This window comes from Canis lupus, chromosome 20 (genome assembly GCF_011100685.1).
Source record: "Canis lupus familiaris isolate Mischka breed German Shepherd chromosome 20, alternate assembly UU_Cfam_GSD_1.0, whole genome shotgun sequence".
Classification (NCBI taxonomy): Eukaryota; Metazoa; Chordata; class Mammalia; order Carnivora; family Canidae; genus Canis; species Canis lupus.
Window position 1 is genome coordinate 39,776,040 of NC_049241.1, and position 17,092 is coordinate 39,793,131.

Genomic DNA, 17,092 nt, shown 5'->3' on the forward strand with positions numbered 1-17,092 from the left:
ATGTCTAGAAATGATCAAAATCTCTAGGCATAGTGATTTTTTAAATTTCCCCAGGTCATTTCACGTGCAAAGTTGAGAACTGTTTCATGTTATTTATTTTTTTAATATTTTATTTATTTGTTCATGAGAGATACAGAGAAAGGGAGAAGCAGGCTCCATGCCGGGAGCCTGACGTGGGACTCGATCCCAGGTCTCCAGGATCAGGCCCTGGGCTGAGGGCGGCGCTGAACCACTGAGCCACCCGGGCTGCCCGAGAACTGTTTTAGAACCTCATCCTGATATATTAAAACATGGCTAAAAGGATGATTTTAGCAACAATTGATGTGTTTACATGCTTTACATCCAGTGTAGCTGGATCCACTAAGGACATTTATCCAGCCTCCAAACTTGTACTGCCCTACATGGTCAATAGAGGAAACAACCCCAACGTCTCCTTCTCTCCCGTGAAATAAACCTTTAGTTGGCGGGGCCGGAGGGGCTTGGAAGTCTGGGCCTGCCGCCCACCCTGGTCCCGGTTCCCGGGACGCCCTTGGTGCAGGACCCCCGCGTAGGAGAAGGCGGTGCAGCCCGAGGCAAATCCTGACCCTGGTCAGGCCCCGCCCCCGACTTTGCCAGGATCTCGCGCCCCGCCCCGCCCCAGGGTGCCGCAGGCCGCCGCGAGCGCCGGACTACATTTCCCACAATGCACCTCGGGGCGGGCAGGGCTGGGCCGAGAGGCTGGAGCCAGGCCTCCGCCACGAGAGGCCGGCGAGGGCTGTCTTCCTGGGCCGGCCGACCCGGCGAGGGGCAGTGGGAGGGGGCGGTGGCCCGCGCAGTGGCCATGTCTGCATCCGCAGGGGGCCGTGGCCCCGCGAACCTGCGTTCTCGGTCCAGGTCCGGCCGGGCACCCGTGCTCTCCCGGGGGTCCGGCAGAGTGCAGTGACCGCCAATCTCTGTGCGTCCAGGGCCCCCCAGAGAAACAGGTGAGTACGACTGCCAATCCACGTGGCCTGGAGGTACCGAGAGACGGGAGAGCTGTCATCCTCTGGGCGAGGGGCTCAAAGACAGGGCTCCCCTGCTGCCCACGCTGCTATTTGCGGTAGGAGGTCTCAGTCTCTTTGGGGTGCCTTAGCCGGTTGGCCTCCAAGTAGAGAATACAAAAGGCGAGGACCGAAACCCTTTCTTTGGCTGGGAGGGCAAAGCCCTGCAGGGATCAGTAGCCAGATAGGACCCGCCCCCAAGGCACCCACATTTCCCCCGGTAAAGTCCTCTCAAAGATCAACAGAGGTGACTGTGGGGTAAGCCAGGGAGCTCCTGGAAGTGTCCTGGGGCTTTAGACTTTGCTCTCAGGGTGCCCTGGCTCAGATAACGCGTCTGACCCTTGTACTGGGTGAGCCACCGTTTCTGGGTTCCAGTTTGCTGGGGGAGGGTGAGCAGTCTTTGTCAGAGAGGGGAGTGGCCACCAACAGTGACAAGTACCAGGCCATGCTCTCAGCACGGAGTAGGCATCCTGCTGAAACAGCTACAGCACAGCCTCACTGGGGCCCTGTCTGCCACGAAGGGCCTGGATCTGGCTGGATCCCCATATTAGTCCTGGAGATGCTGAGGTGCTACATGATTTCAGATAGCAGGGGAACAAATGTAAAGGAAGCCATCACTAGCCCCAGCCAGCTGACCCTGTCCTCACTCCATGCATGTACCATGCTGAGTACCACTTAGCCATACTGGGCTGTCACCTAAAGCCCACAATGGATCAGTGGGTAGTGGGGCCCGGTATATTGAGTAAGTTGCTGTAGACCTTGTTTGGGTCTTTAAACCAAAGGTGCAAGGCATAGAGCAGGGGCATGTGGTAGACCAAAGAGTTGGGAGAGACTCCCAGCAGCTGCAGCAGAAAAACAATGGTCTGTTCCTGCAACATCAGGCCAAATGAAGAGCCAGTAAGCCTAGAGGAACTCCAGTCCTAGGCCCACAGACAACTCTTTGACTGGACATCACAGGTGGCTCACTTCAGGCCAGAGCCTACCTGGCTTCATGAGGTCAGAATCATGTTTTCCCAGGTCATTTCACTCAGGGTGAGCCAATTCTCAAAGGACTGATTTACGTGGCAGAAACCGTTGGATCTGTGTGAAAGTGCAGCTACATATGGTCTGAATGCTAAGTAAAAATACTCATGGTGTACTAATGGCAGCCGCTGCATGTACAAATGCCTACTCTGAGCCAGGTTATCTTATAGGTTATCTCATTTAATCCTCCCACAACCCAGTGAATCAGTATTATCATTATCCCTATTTATAGATAAGAAAACTAAAGACTTATAAAACCAGGGACACCTGGGTGGCTCAGTGGTTGAGCGTCTGGCTTCGGCTCAGGTCGTGATCCTGGGGTCCTGGAATCAAGTCCCCGCATCAGGTTCCCCACAGGGAGCCTGCTTCTCCCTTTGCCAATGTTTCTGCCTCTCTCTGTGTGTCTCTCATGAATAAATAAATAAATAAATAAATAAATAAATAAATAAATAAAAATCTTAAAAAAAAAAAAAGACTAATAAAACCAAACCAGGTTAATCCAGGTCCCTCTGACTCCAGGGCCATTGTTCTTGAGCACTTGACTACTCCCAAACACAAGTCTTCTCCACAGACCAGTGTCTCTAGAGGCTGCATTATAATTGGATGTTCTTTGAGGATCTTTCACCTTTTCCCTTCCAAAGTTATTTATCTGGCAAATGTTAATTAAAGTCTTCCTGTGTGTGGAGTTGACATATTGAAATTTGTGGCAGATCACAGGGTGACCTTCAATGTAGAAAAATGCAGCAGGGCAAAAGGGATGAGAATCAGGGATATTGCAGGAAGGCCTCTCTGATAGGTAACACTTGAGCAACAACCTGAAGGAGGTGAGAGAGTGGGTCATGTCAATATCTAGCCCAAGCAGTGGAATAGGGAAGGTGAGGGGCAGAGGGAAAGGCAGGAAGACATGGTCCAGGCAGAAAGCTCAGCAAGGGCAAGTGAAGAAGTGCTCAGGATTTACATTTAAATTTTTTTAAAATTTTTTATTTATTTATGATAGTCACAGAGACAGAGAGGGAGAGAGAGAGAGAGAGAGAGAGAGAGAGGCAGAGACACAGGCAGAGGGAGAAGCAGGCTCCATGCACCGGGAGCCCGATGTGGGATTCGATCTGGGGTCTCCAGGATCGCGCCCTGGGCCAAACCGCTGCGCCACCCAGGGATCCCAGGATTTACATTTATATTATCTCAAAGGAAAGCCATGAGATCAGTGTGGCTGGGCTAAAGTAAAGCGAGTGGGGGAAGGGATAGGAGATGAGGTCGAAGAAGTAATGGCGGGGTAGATAGAGTGGCGCCTTGTACACTGCTGTGAGGAAATTGGCTTCTCATTGAATGAGTGGGAACCATTATAAAGTTGTGAGCAGGGGAGTTACATGACCTGACTTCTTTTTCAAGAGGATCACTTTGAGTGCTGTGCGAGGGATAGACTGTGCAGGGACAAAGGCAGAAGTAGGGAGCCTGGTTAAAAGACAGGTACGATACTCCTAGAGAGAGAACGGGTAGCCTGGACCAATGTGGTAGTGGTGGCCGTGATGAGCAGTGGTCAGATTCTGGACATGGGCATTTCCCATTTAACATCAGTCATCTACAAAAGTTGGGCATTATGTCTAGAATCACTAACTTGGTATCTGTTTCCCCTTTTAAATGGGGAAAAGTATAATGCTTCCCTCAGTAACCCAAATCTCAAATTTTCTAAAATAGTACTAAATCACAGGAAAAATATATACCTAATATATGCCTAGTAAGGTATAGGGTTAGGATATAAAATGCTTAAAAAATTTCCTCCTAATCACCAAACAGTATTTGCTGCTTTGCTGCAGTATCATGGCTTCTTTCAGTACCTGCAACAACCACAATGCAAGTAAGCCCCTTTTGTTGCCACTCAGTGATGTTCTATCTGATTTGGAATGTAATTTGAGGCTTTACATGCACATTGCTTTGTTTAAAATGGTTTGATGTTGTAAATATGCATTTTTTCTCCTTAAACATAAGCTGAATCAAATACAAGTTTGTTGTATTAGCTATTGCTGTGTAACAAATTACCCCAAAACTTAGCAGCTTAACACAACAATAAATATTTATTATCTCATGCAATTCTTATGAGAATTTGGGAACATTTGGGGAGCAGCTTAGCTGGATGATTCAGGCTCAGGTTCTCTCATGATGTTCCAGTCACCTGAAGGCTTGACTGGGGCTAGATGATTTGCTTCCAGGTTTGCTCATTCACATGACTGGCACATTTGATTTTTTTTTTTTTTGCTTTTATTTTTTTTTTTTAATTTTTATTTATTTATGATAGTCACACAGAGAGAGAGAGAGAGGCAGAGACATAGGCAGAAGGAGAAGCAGGCTCCATGCACCGGGAGCCCGACGTGGGATTCAATCCCGGGTCTCCAGGATCGCGCCCTGGGCCAAAGGCAGGCGCCAAACCGCTGAGCCACCCAGGGATCCCGACTGGCACATTTGATACTGGCTCTTTGCAGGTCGCAGTTTCTTGTCATGAGGTTCTCTTGGCAGGGCTGCTCAAGTGTCCTCACAACATGGCTAATGGTTCCACAGGGAGAGAGTGATCCAAGAGAGAAAGGCAGCAGCCACAATATCTTTTATGACCTAGCCCCAGAAATCACACATTGTCATTTTCACATTATCCTGTTAGTTACATAGATGAGCCCTGCTCAGTGTGGGAGGGGAGTACACAAAGGCATGAATTCCAGGAGTTGAGGATCACTGGGGACCATCTTGAAGGCTGGCTACCACAGTTGGGTATTAAATACTAAAAGGAATTCTGTGGGGAAAATATTAACAAGAGAGACATTTTACTGGGTGCACCTGTATTCCGAAGTACAGGTGACAGGATTTGCTAATGGTTTGGTATATGAGGTGTAAAGAAAAGAGATGACTCCAAAATTTTTTTTGCTGAATAACTGAAAGGATGACATTGTCTTTCATTGAGATGAAGAAAACTCTGGGAGGAATAAGTTTCTAAGAAAAGGATCAGAAACTCAGTTTTGGACATATAACTTTGAAATACTGTAAGACATTCAAGGGCATACATCAAGTAGATGGTTAAATGTGTGTGCCTCTAGAAGTCAGAAGAGGGATCAGCATTGGAAATAAAAATTGGAATCATTAATGTATCAATGGGATTTCAAATCATGAGACTGAATAGGGCTACCAGTGATTGATGAACACAGAAAAGGGATCTAAGGACTGAAACCTGGGTCTCCTAACTGTGAGAATAACTGCAAAAAGGACTTAGAAGAAATGGTCCATGAGGTAGGAGGGGAATCACGGAAGGAGAGTGGTTGGTGTACCAGGAGCCAAGAAGAAAAAAATGTTTCAAAAGAGAGGAAATGATCAACTGTATCCATTGCCGCTGAGTGAAGCGAGAGGATCCTGAGGTTAACTGACAGCCTTGATGGGAGTGGTGTTACTACAGAAATGAAGGCACAAGTCTAGTTGGAATGGCTTCAAGAGTGAGCAGGAGACATGGAGAGGCTGTGGCAGATGTACTTCTTGATTACCAAATATCCATGACTCCCCATGTTTCTCAGTTCCTCTAGCTATGGGACTAGTCCTGGCCAATTTGGGCTTTGAAGTATTCAACAGCTGATACATGACCTTCCAGCCCCGTCTTCCACGTATTCCAGTGGCAGAGCTAGGAGATGCAAGTAACTTGGATTCCTGAACCACAGCTTGGAAGGAAGCTAAATTATGACCAGACCCATGCTAGATTTTGTGTGAGCAAAAAATAAGCCTTCATGTGTAAAGCCTCTACCACTTTGGCATTCATTTTTTTAAATTTTTTTAAAAATTTATTTATGATAGTCACAGAGAGAGAGAGGCAGAGACATAGGCAGAGGGAGAAGCAGGCTCCATGCACCGGGAGCCCGACGTGGGATTCGATCCGGGGTCTCCAGGATCGTGCCCTGGGCCAAAGGCAGGCGCCAAACTGCTGCGCCACCCAGGGATCCCGGCATTCATTTTTATACAGCATAACTTAGCCTATATAATTAAACTTCAAGTATTATTTACTCTTTCGAGGTTGATTGGTTGGTTTTATAAAAGGCAACAACAAAAAAATGAGGTGGAACCTAGAGGGGAATGTAGAGTTAAGGAGAGGTTTGTTTTAACTTTTTTTTTTTTTTTTTTTTTAAGATTTTTGTTTATTTGACAGAGAAGGAGAGCCAGCACAAGCAGGGGGAGCAGCAGGCAGAGGGAGAAGGAGAAGCAGGCTCCCCGGGGAGCAGGGATTCTGATGCAGGGCTCAATCCCAGGATCCTAGGATCATGACCCAAGCCGAAGGCACTCAACCAACTGAGCCACCCAGGTGCCCTTTGTTTTACCTTTTTAATTGAAATAAGACAGACTGGGCAGCCTGGGTGGCTCAATGGTTGAGCGTCTGCCTTCAGCCCAGGGCATGATCCTGAGGACCCGGGATCGAGTCCCACACCGGGCTCCCTGCATGGAGCCTGCTTCTCCCTCTGCCCGTGTCTCTGCCTTTCTCTGTGTGTGTCTTTCATAAATGAATAAATAAAATCTTTAAAAAAAAAAAAAGAAATAAGACATAGTGTTCACAAATCAAAAGTACAGCTCAGTGAATTATAATGGAGCAAACACACCTAAAGGAAGGTGTTTTGAAAATGGATGAAGCATCAGCATATTGGTGATATGATAGGGGAGTGGGGGGAAACAATGATCTGGGAAAAAGGGACAGCTGCGGAAGCCATGCACTTGTGCTTGCATCGGCAAGAGGGACAGGAGTGGAAGAGTTTGCCCCAATGGAGCATCGACAGCTCATCTTCAGTGAGAAGGAAGGCAGAGTCTGGCAGATGAGGTGAGGTCATGGTAGGAATCTTGGAAATTCTCTTTTGCTAACTTCTGTATCCTCAGTGGTATCACGGATAGTGCTGAGTGAGTGGGGGAGAAGCAGATGAAGGAAGTTGGAAAAGAGAGAAGGTGAGAACTTACTGACTAGGAAAGTGGGAAAGTGAGTCAACACAGAAATGTGGTAATTTAAAACAAAGGTTCTGGACCTTCTTCCTGGAAGTAAGCACGTAGCAATCCAGGTTTCCTTTTTTTTTTTTTTTTTCTTTAATTAAAGCTTTTATTTACTTATTCATGAGAGACAAAGAGAGAGGCAGAGACATAGGCAGAGAAAGAAGCAGGTTCCATGCAGAGAGCCTAATGTGGGACTCGATCCTGGAACCCCAGGATCATGCCCTGGTCCGAAGGCAGGGGCTCAACCGCTGAGCCACCCAGGCATCCCGCAATCCAGGTTTCCATCAAGGGAGCCAGATCCAGAAGCCCTGGCCACAACCCTGGACTGTCAGTAGCAGCTTGCCCTCTGTCTGGTCATGGTCTCTCTGGAGTCACACTCTCTTCCCATAGCAGTGCAGGCCCCAATCTGGCTTTCAGGTTAGCTTGTGAAATAATGGTCTACAAGGTTCTCATGTGGCCTGTATCTTCTTGCTGAAGACCTAGGCATGCCATACTTATTGTGGCACCCACTGCCCTGGCCTCTGTGGTGTTATAATGGTTGTTTTGGCCTCTTTGGTCTCCATCTCTGTCTCTGAGCAGACCTTTCTTGAACAGGTTGCTGTTGAGGGCAAGTAGCCTCATAGTTACTCTGGCCCATTGTCAGACAAAGTAGCCCAAGGTGGTCCCCTGGGCTCTGACTCATGCCAGGAACCATCACTCTTGATTGTCCTGATGGGTGGGATAAGTGGCCTAGAAAATCCCCAAAGGTGGCTGTTCTCCCAAATGACCTTCCTTTGGTCCTGCTCTGTGTAGGATGGTGCTGTTGGCCAGTGGTGCCCAGCCTTCACTTGTTCTGTGATGCTCCAGGTTCAGTGCAGGAATGGCCACCAGCCTCCCTGTCTGTTTTGCACATTGAGCTTCTGCAAAAGACTCATTTGAAGAAAGGATTCCATAGCTTACAACAAAGATGACCAAAAGAAGAAGAAGGGAAAAAAAGAGCTTGAAAGTCAGTTCTTTGGATACATACAGGAGCTCCCTGATGGGAACTCTGGTGTGATGGAGTGGGAGGTCTGAGAGAGTGTTCGTGGATACAGACAATCTGAGATAACAACCTGCGGTCACTGTCTCTTTGAGATCACATTCTTCATGAATGTTTCTGAGTACCTATTTCATGCCAGGCTCAGGGAGGAGTCATTTGCTCAAGGTTGCAGTATGTAGGAAACAAGGCCTCAGTTATTCCCTATGACTCTGCCCTAGAGGAGACAGGGGGAGGGTCACTGACACCAGTCCCTCCCAGGCCCCTGGCCTGCTGCATGACCTCTTCATGAGTCTGACTGGTCTTTGCTGCCCTTCTAGCCTATCCATCCAGATTTCTCTTCACGAAAGGGTCAATGCATCAGATGGAACTCCTTCCCTGGGAATGTATATTGCCTACCAAATGAGGATCCTTCAGCTTGCCATTCAGGGGCCCTAGGGGTGACTCCAAGTAAGCCATACAAGCCAACAGCCATACTTCGTTATCCCTGCCATCCACTCATAGCCACCTTCACCAGGCCCTGAGGCTACAGAACTGGGAGATCAAGCTGTCTGTCCTGGTCATCAGAGGGCCCTGAGAACTGTTATGTCCAAAGTTGTTGGTAACTTGTAAGGCAAGCCTTGGTGCCAAATTCAGAAAGTACAAAAGTGTATTCAGAAAAAAGCAAGCCTAAGATGCCTGGGTGGCTTGGCGGTTTGTCACCTGCCTTCAGTTCAGGGCGTGATCCTGGAGACCAGGATCAAGTCCTACATTGGGTTCCCTGCATGGAGCCTGCTTATCTCTCTCTGCTTGTGTTTCTGCCTCTACCTGTGTGTCTCTCATGAATAAATAAATAAAATCTTAAAAAAAAAAAAAAAAAAAAGAGGGCAGCCCGGGTGGCTCAGCGGTTTAGCGCCACCTTTGGCCCAGGGTGTAATCCTGGAGACCCTGGATTGAGTCCCTCATCGGGCTCCCTGCATGGAGCCTGCTTCTCCCTCTGCCTGTGTCTCTGCCTCTCTCTCTCTCTCTCTCTCTGTGTCTCTCATGAATGAATAAATTAAATCTTTAAAAAAAATTAATGGGGAAATGTTCATGGTAGGCTGTGCAGTGAAAGACACCAGGATATAGAATTGTTTCAAGTCCCAGCTCCAGTATTCCTTCCCTGTTGTGACATTGGGCAAGACATTTAAAACTCTCAGCCTCAGTCCTTTTATCTATAAAGCTAACCTGAGACAGGACACCTGCTAGAGTGGAGTGATTAGGCTTAGATAACTGTCCACTGAACCTCTTAGCTCACACTTCCTTGGTGCTCAATTAGTGTTAGCTGCTGTTAACAGTTTGTAAAAAAAAATAAAACTATTTATCTTTTATGTACATTTTTTTAAAAATGGAAGGAAATGCACCAAAATGTGAAGAGTGAAAGATCCTGAATGCCAGGAGAATGGCGACATTTCTTTCCTTTTTTTTTTTTTTTAAGATTTTATTTATTGATTGATGAACAACACAGAAAGAGAGAGGTAGAGACATAAGCAGAGGGAGAAGCAGGCTCCATGCAGGAAGACTGATGTGGGACTAGATCCCAGAACTCTGGGATCATGTCCTGAGCCAAAGGCAGATGCTCAACCGCTGAGCCACTCAGGTGCCCCAGTGACATTTCTTTCTTTAGACTTTGTTGTATTTTCCAAGTTTTCTATAATGAATAGGTAGATGAATTCTTCCTTTTCTTTCTTTTTTTTTAAGATTTTATTTTTTTATTCATGAGAGAGAGAGAGGCAGAGACATAGGCAGAAGGAGAAGCAGGCTCCATCCAGGGAGCCCGACGCGGGACTCGATCCTGAGACTCCAAGATCACACCCTGGGCTGAAGGCAGGCGCTAAACCGCTGCGCCACCCAGGTGTCCCAATTCTTCCTTTTTTTATTTAGAAAAAGAGCAACTTTTTTTTTTTTTAAAGATTTTATTCATTTATTTGACAGAATGACAGAGAAAAACAGTGCTTGTGCACAAGGGGGAGCAGCAGAGGGAGAGAGAAGCAGACCTCCCACTGAGCAAGGAGCCCAACGTGGGGCTCGATCCCAGGACCCTGGAATCATGATCTGAGCCAAAGGCAGACACTTAACCAACTGAGCCACCCAGGCACCCCCATACTTCGTTTTTTAGAGGGGACTACTCAGAACCCATTCCCCAAGGGGTTTGAGCTAGTTGGGTCCTGATGAAGGATGCTTTCCTGTACTTACCACTGTTAATTATGCCGGTGACCCCTGCCACCAGCACCTTTCCCCTTACCCTTGATGATGCCTTTGTTTATCCCACAGGAGAGCCCAAAGGATGGCTGCTGACATGCAGAGAAAGAGAAGCAGCGAATGCCCTGATGGCACATTGGCTCCTTCTGATGGGCAGAGTATGGAGAGAGCTGAGAGCCCCACACCAGGACTGGCTCAGGGAATGGAGCCAGGTACGGGCAGGGTGTGCAGCTCCAGGAAGCTGACAGCGAGAGCAGCCTCCCAGGCAACTGGGATTCCCAACCAGTCTTTCACTCCCGGTCATTCACACATTTGTCAGGTCACTCCTGGGCTGTTTGTCAGGTGCAGGGGGATACTGCAGGGAACTGGACACAGTCCACCTGTGTCCAGCCTTCCTCTCCACCTCATGTTGGGCTACTCACCCTGTGTTGTCTGGCTGCCAGCATGGGTTCTCCTCCTATTCCCTGGGTCTACGGTGTACCTTCCTGGCTCCTTCTCCCTCCCTCAGCTCTCAGCTTAAATGTCACCTCCTCACAAATTAGGCCTGCCTGCTCTGACCATGCTTTCTACAGGATACTCATTATTTTGTAATTTTTTAATATATGTATTGCACATCTGTAGTCCACAGGATTGTGAGCTCTTTGAGCACAGAGTGGTTGTATCCCTAGGACCTAGTACAGTATGGAACTCATCATAGAGACTCAAAATACACCTGTTGAATTACTCTGTCAAAAAAAAAAATCAGCAAAGAAAGACTGACATGGTCCCTGCCTTAGGGGAGCCACAGGCTAGTAGGGTCATCAATTGGAGTAGGGTAGGAACTATGGCCTGAGCAGGGTCAGGGAGACTTCTCGCAGGGAGAGTCACTGAACACAGAAGTATTCCAGGCACAGGGTGAGGTGCTGGGCACACGGCAGTGAATAACCAGGTTCCTGCCCCTCTGGAGGAACCCCTCTGTGGTTGAGAAGAAGGATAACTGACAAGTGGCACAAGAGAAATCAAGGAGGGAGATGTGATAGAGTGCCTGGGGTTGGAGGTCAGGTGAGGAGGTAGCTAACATCTTTGCTGAGAGCTGAAGTGTGACAAGGAGCCGGCCCCATGAGGAGGTGGGAGTGCCTTCCAGGTAGAGGGAACAGCAGGTGCAGAGGCCCTGAGGTAGATGGGGGCATGTTGAGGATGTCCAAAGAGCAGGGGGATGAAGGTCAGTATGACTGGAATGGATAAGGACTGTGAGATGAGAATGAGAGCAGCAAGCAGATACCAGCCGCCCTCACAACCATGAGGGGTTTGGGTCTTATTCCCAGTGTGATGGGAGGAATCTGGTGGGCTCTAAGTTGCAAGGAGGCATAACTCCTAGCAGGCAGTAGTAGGAGGTAACAGTGGCTTGTCTTGCCAGGACAGGCAGTAAGGTTAGAGTGCCATTTTGGATACCTTGCTGGTAAGATGATCTGCCAGCGACTACTGCTCTAAGCACCAGTGCTTTTGGCCGCCAGGTGCCGGGCAGGAGGGTGCCATGTTCGTCCATGCCCGTTCCTACGAGGACCTGACGGAATCGGAGGATGGGGCAGCTTCTGGGGACAGCCCCAAGGAGGGTGCTGGGGGTCCCCCACCATTGCCTGCAGACATGCGCCAGATCAGCCAGGACTTCAGTGAGCTGAGCACCCAGCTGACAGGTGTGGCCCGAGACCTACAGGAGGAGATGCTGCCAGGAAGCTCTGAGGACTGGCCAGAGTCTTCAGGGGCAGCTGGGCAGCCAGCCACAGAACCTCCCAGGGAGGGGACAGGCGAGGGGGATGAGGAGGAGGCTGCTGAGGCATGGCGACTGCACCAGAAGCATGTCTTTGTGCTGAGCGAGGCGGGGAAGCCTGTGTACTCCCGCTATGGGTCAGAGGAGGCACTTTCCAGCACCATGGGTGTCATGGTGGCCCTGGTGTCCTTCCTGGAGGCAGACAAGAATGCCATTCGTTCTATCCATGCAGGTGAGCCACCTGGAAAGGGGGGTAGGGAGGGCTCCCCTGGCCAGGGTTAATTCATAGCAGGTTTTGGAGCCCCCGGGTATAGAGGGCTGGGATGTGCTATGTGACCAAGGGCAGTCCCTCCACCTCATTAGGCTTTGATATTGTCTTCTGAACATGGATAGCAACAGACTGCCTTATAGGGCTATTGTGAGGGCCAAGTGGCTCTGACATGGGCTTTGCCCTTGGAGAGAACCAGAAGTCTGAGGAGGTGACCAAAAAGTCCCAGGTCCTGGGCCCCACCCAGCTTGCCATTTAACACAAGAATGTTTTTCTGAAGTGCTCACTGCATTTTGGCTGGTGCCAGTCTGTGAATCAAGTGGCAGGGATAGACCTGGAGTCCTCAGGGAAAGGGGACCTCGGGCTCCTGTTTTTATCTTCATCATCCTTAAGTCCCTACTGTGTGCAGAGCTCTGAGGGAGGGTGGAGAGGATGTAGAAGGCAACAAACTGCATAGGAAGCCAGGGCTCCGAGGGAGCTGGGCAAGGCCAATCCCGGGAGGCTTCCCGGAGAAGCTGACGCCTCCTCCCTCCACCTTCAGATGGCTACAAGGTAGTATTCGTGCGCCGGAGCCCACTGGTGCTGGTGGCAGTGGCGCGCACAAGGCAGTCGGCGCAGGAACTGGCGCAGGAGCTGCTCTACATCTACTACCAGATCCTGAGCCTTCTTACGGGCGCGCAGCTGAGCCACATCTTCCAGCAGAAGCAGAACTACGACCTGCGGCGCCTGCTCTCGGGCTCGGAGCGCATCACCGACAACCTGCTGCAGCTCATGGCGCGAGACCCCAGCTTCCTCATGGGGGCGGCGCGGTGCCTGCCCCTGGCGGCGGCGGTGCGCGACGCGGTGAGTGCCAGCCTGCAGCAGGCGCGTGCGCGCAGCCTTGTCTTCTCCATCCTGCTGGCGCGCAACCAGCTCGTGGCGCTAGTGCGCCGCAAGGACCAATTCCTGCACCCCATCGACCTGCACCTGCTTTTCAACCTCATAAGTTCCTCCTCGTCCTTCCGTGAGGGCGAGGCCTGGACGCCCGTGTGCCTGCCCAAGTTTAATGCAGCCGGCTTCTTCCACGCACACATCTCTTACCTGGAGCCTGACACCGATCTCTGCCTGCTGCTCGTCTCCACCGACCGCGAGGACTTCTTTGCAGTCTCTGACTGCCGCCGCCGCTTTCAGGAGCGCCTGCGGAAGCGCGGAGCCCACCTGGCGCTGCGGGAGGCACTGCGCACACCCTACTACAGTGTTGCTCAAGTGGGCATCCCTGACCTACGCCACTTCCTCTATAAGTCAAAAAGCTCAGGACTCTTCACCAGGTGAGGGAGGGCCTTGGGGACACTGCTTGAGGGAGATAGGGGCGCAGTGGGATCTAGGGGAGGATTGGTCCTGAGTCCTGATGCAATCCTGAAGCTGAGAACCCCTCTGGGAATGACTGACATGTTGGGTCTGTTTCACTCTGACATCAGGGACCCAGTCTCCCTATCATTCTACTCCCAATGGGCATACACCTTTCCACGTTGTTACCCAGGAAGCCTTGAAATGCCCAATATACCCAGGGAAGGAAGCTGGAACAGAGGTCTCCTGGATCTCCTGCCCTGGAGCAAGTCTGCCTTAGGGATCATTTTGATCCAGTCCAGGATGCAGAACTCCTCTAACAGAGAGGCTGGGGCAGCTTCTATCGTCACATTACTCCTTTTTGAGTTCCCACTTACTTTCCCTCCACTTCAGACCTGTCACTCTGTCTTAGACACTGAAACTTAGATTGGCAGCTCTCCAAGGGAAGATAACCAAAGATGCCATGAACTCAGGGGAGGGAGAAGAACAGGGCTTCAGTCTGGAAGGGCCCAGCCCTGTCCTGGAGTCTTCTGTGGTAGGTAGACATTGCCTTGTCCTGGGAGATCATTTGGAGGGTAGGACTCATGGCAGAGTCTCTCTGGCTAGGCATAGTTATTTCTGGATCACCAGAGAAGGCAATGGAAGTCATTTCTTTGCGAACCCACTCCCCTATCTCCAGCCCTGAGATTGAGGCCCCGTACACGAGTGAAGAGGAGCAGGAGCGGCTGCTGGGCCTCTACCAGTACCTGCACAGCCGAGCTCACAATGCCTCCCGCCCACTCAAGACCATCTACTACACAGGCCCCAATGAGAACCTCCTGGCCTGGGTAAGGTGGCCCTGGGACGGGCTGGGCTTCATCAGGATCCTGGGTAGGGGGCCTGAGGGATATTTAACCTCGATGACTACCCTGTGCCCCCTCCTCCAGGTAACAGGTGCCTTTGAGCTCTACATGTGCTACAGCCCCCTGGGGACCAAGGCATCGGCCGTCAGTGCCATCCATAAGCTGATGCGCTGGATCCGCAAAGAAGAAGACCGCCTCTTCATCCTCACGCCCCTCACTTATTGATGGGAAAGTGTGTGGGTTCAGCCCTCTTAGACACACTGGGCGATGGAAGCCATAGGCACCTCTACATGGGCTGGCCTCTCTTGCCCAGGCGGCAGGCAGGGACTGTGGGTTGGTGTGCGCATTAAAGTGCTTTGGGGAAGACACTCATTGGGCCTTGTCACTGGTCCCTTTACTCACCCTTTCTCACTCACATACAGATACTGAATCCTTCTTAGTCCTTGCCCATGTTTCCTCCTGCACAGGGGCACAGGCACATTCGAGTCCCTCTCCTCCTTAGCATCAGGACACAGGCACTCAGAGTCGAAACTTGGGCTGGGGCTCTTTTCATTCAGCTCAAGTCTTGCCACACATAAAGTGTACTTTAGCACCCCACTGGCCTTGCCCCCACAGCCCCACCTCAACACTCAGCCTAAGCCCCTGGTGCCTCCCCTCTCATTCCTAGGAATCATACACCCTGGTAGCTGTGGCTTTGTTTAATGGGCTGCTGTATTTCAGCAGTAGCTGAGCTGAGTAAGATACAGTCAACTAAGGAGAGTCTGAGCCTTGGTATAGGTAGGTGGGAGCCCTTGGTGAGGTGGTCTAGTGTTCAGCACAGACAAATTTAGAGTTCAGTCTCTAGAGTTTAAGCCACTCGGGAAATTGTCCCAGATTGAAGGGCTATCCACCTCAGCATCTATACTTCCCCAGAGTGGCCCCAGGAGTGAGCTGGAGGGCCTGCAAGAAAACTCAGCTGACCTCTGGGACAGGGGAAAACCCTGCCTAGGAAGGGCAGATGACATAGGCACACTGGGCCCTCTTTAACCACCCTATACTCTGGCATGCCCCAGCCTATGGGAGTCACTGTGGACATTCCTGGAGGCTCAGCAGTGAAGGCCCAGCCACATTCACTCTGTCCCAAGACCTTCTTTGGGCAGAGCCCAAGACAGAGTGCAGAAAGCTTCTACCTTGCTGCTGGGGGGGTAGGGGTGCTTTCCCAGTTCTGCCACAATTTAACCATATCATGGGCTAGGGGAGCAAAAGACTAGGAAATGCTTATGGGAGAAAAGTGTCCACTGAATATGGTCTTCAGACAGTAGAGTAAATCACCCTCTTGCAATCTCTAAAAAGATGGGCTAAGGTACTCTGCCTCTAAAACCAATTCATGTTCGGAAAAATATTTGTGTGGGTAACATGGACCAAGGGTACACTGGAATGGTTCAATTGCTATCCCAGGAAATGGCAGCATAGTCCCTGCCCTTGGCTGCATCCTGGATCACATTAGAATGGGTTTGGCCATGAGCCATCTTCCCAGACCCCAAAGTTCTTGGGAAACAGTCACAGGCTTGGTGGTGCTGCTCACCCTGCATATGTGCCCTGGGTCTCTTTTCTGCCTGTTCCTACTTCTGTTTCTCCCCTTGATCCTGGCCAGTGCACCAAGTCACTGCCCCTGGGACCAGGGTGACACCATGACTGCTATTGGCATGCTTCTGGTAAGTGGTCAACCCCTAAGTGCCCCTTTTGGCTGCTGTCATCCTTGTAGGGCTCTCAGCTTCTCTGTAGTTTAGCACCTATTCTGAGTGGGTGTGGAAAGGGGTGGTCACAATTAGATGAGTGCATGTACCTAGGGCAGGAAGCACCTGAAGTGTGGGGTTCTCAAACTCCAGGTAAAAGTCTGGCAGTAGGGAGCTATTGAATGTTTTAAAGCTACAGAATGATATGGTCATACTGTGGTTAGAGAGATCCCCTGCTAATACTCAGATGATCTCTTTGGGTTGGAGATAAAGGCCAGCACTAGTTCTTTGAAGTAGTGTTTAGAAGGGTGTGAGAGCTCACAATGGGAAAAGAGGGCACTCCTTTGAGGTGACAGATGCCAGGGCAGTTGGGCAGATCTTAAGCCAAATATGGGCCAAGGCTTATGAGTTCAGCTTGGGAGAGCACTTATACTTAGCACTGCAAGGCCCCATTAGCAGACTTCCTCCAGATGGTTTACCTGCCCCCTCCTGCAGAGCGAACAGTTGGGGAAGGAGGAAGGGGCACTCCTGTGGATGCTTCTATCAAGGACCAGGGCTGCCCAGGAAGGGACACTGGCCTGGGGGCAGCCAACATCTTGGCCACACGATGGCAGCAAAGAATCAACTGTTGACTGCTATACCCCAACTCACAAAGGGTGGGATAGGGTGATCAAAGAGGGCCCTGAAGTCTCCTCCCAACCCACAGAAGTCTCTTGAAATGTCCTGAGGCAAGATGGGGGTCCAAGAAACTATGTCTCAATGCCAGCAAAGAATATTTCATTTCAGTTTTTCCCTGCATGTCTCTCTCTCTCTTTTTTTTTTTAAGATTGTGTTTATTCATGAGAGACGCACAGAGAGAAGCAGAGACATAGGTAGAGGGAGAAGCAGGCTCCCCATGGAGAGCCCGATGCGGGACTTGATC

At 50.3% G+C, this 17,092-nt stretch overlaps 1 protein-coding gene across 1 annotated transcript; it reads left to right on the top strand.

Annotated features, from left to right (window-relative positions):
• The first annotated feature begins 401 nt into the window (after nucleotides 1-401).
• On the top strand, nucleotides 402-14,827 carry MON1A (MON1 homolog A, secretory trafficking associated). The gene is made up of 7 exons (XM_038565356.1): nucleotides 402-443; nucleotides 616-962; nucleotides 10,345-10,484; nucleotides 11,766-12,251; nucleotides 12,829-13,594; nucleotides 14,293-14,440; nucleotides 14,540-14,827. The coding sequence occupies exons 1-7, from the start codon at nucleotides 402-404 to the stop codon at nucleotides 14,678-14,680; spliced, it is 2,070 nt and encodes a 689-aa protein (XP_038421284.1). The 3' UTR covers nucleotides 14,681-14,827.
• The last annotated feature ends 2,265 nt before the right edge of the window (nucleotides 14,828-17,092 follow it).

Bases quoted from the DNA above. Each gene is read 5' to 3' on its own strand.
- MON1A (XM_038565356.1), top strand. From the start codon at position 402: ATGGTCAATAGAGGAAACAACCCCAACGTCTCCTTCTCTCCC. The intron at 10,485-11,765 runs GTACGGGCAGGG...TTTGGCCGCCAG, and splicing joins GGCTCAGGGAATGGAGCCAG to GTGCCGGGCAGGAGGGTGCC. The intron at 12,252-12,828 runs GTGAGCCACCTG...CTCCACCTTCAG, and splicing joins CATTCGTTCTATCCATGCAG to ATGGCTACAAGGTAGTATTC.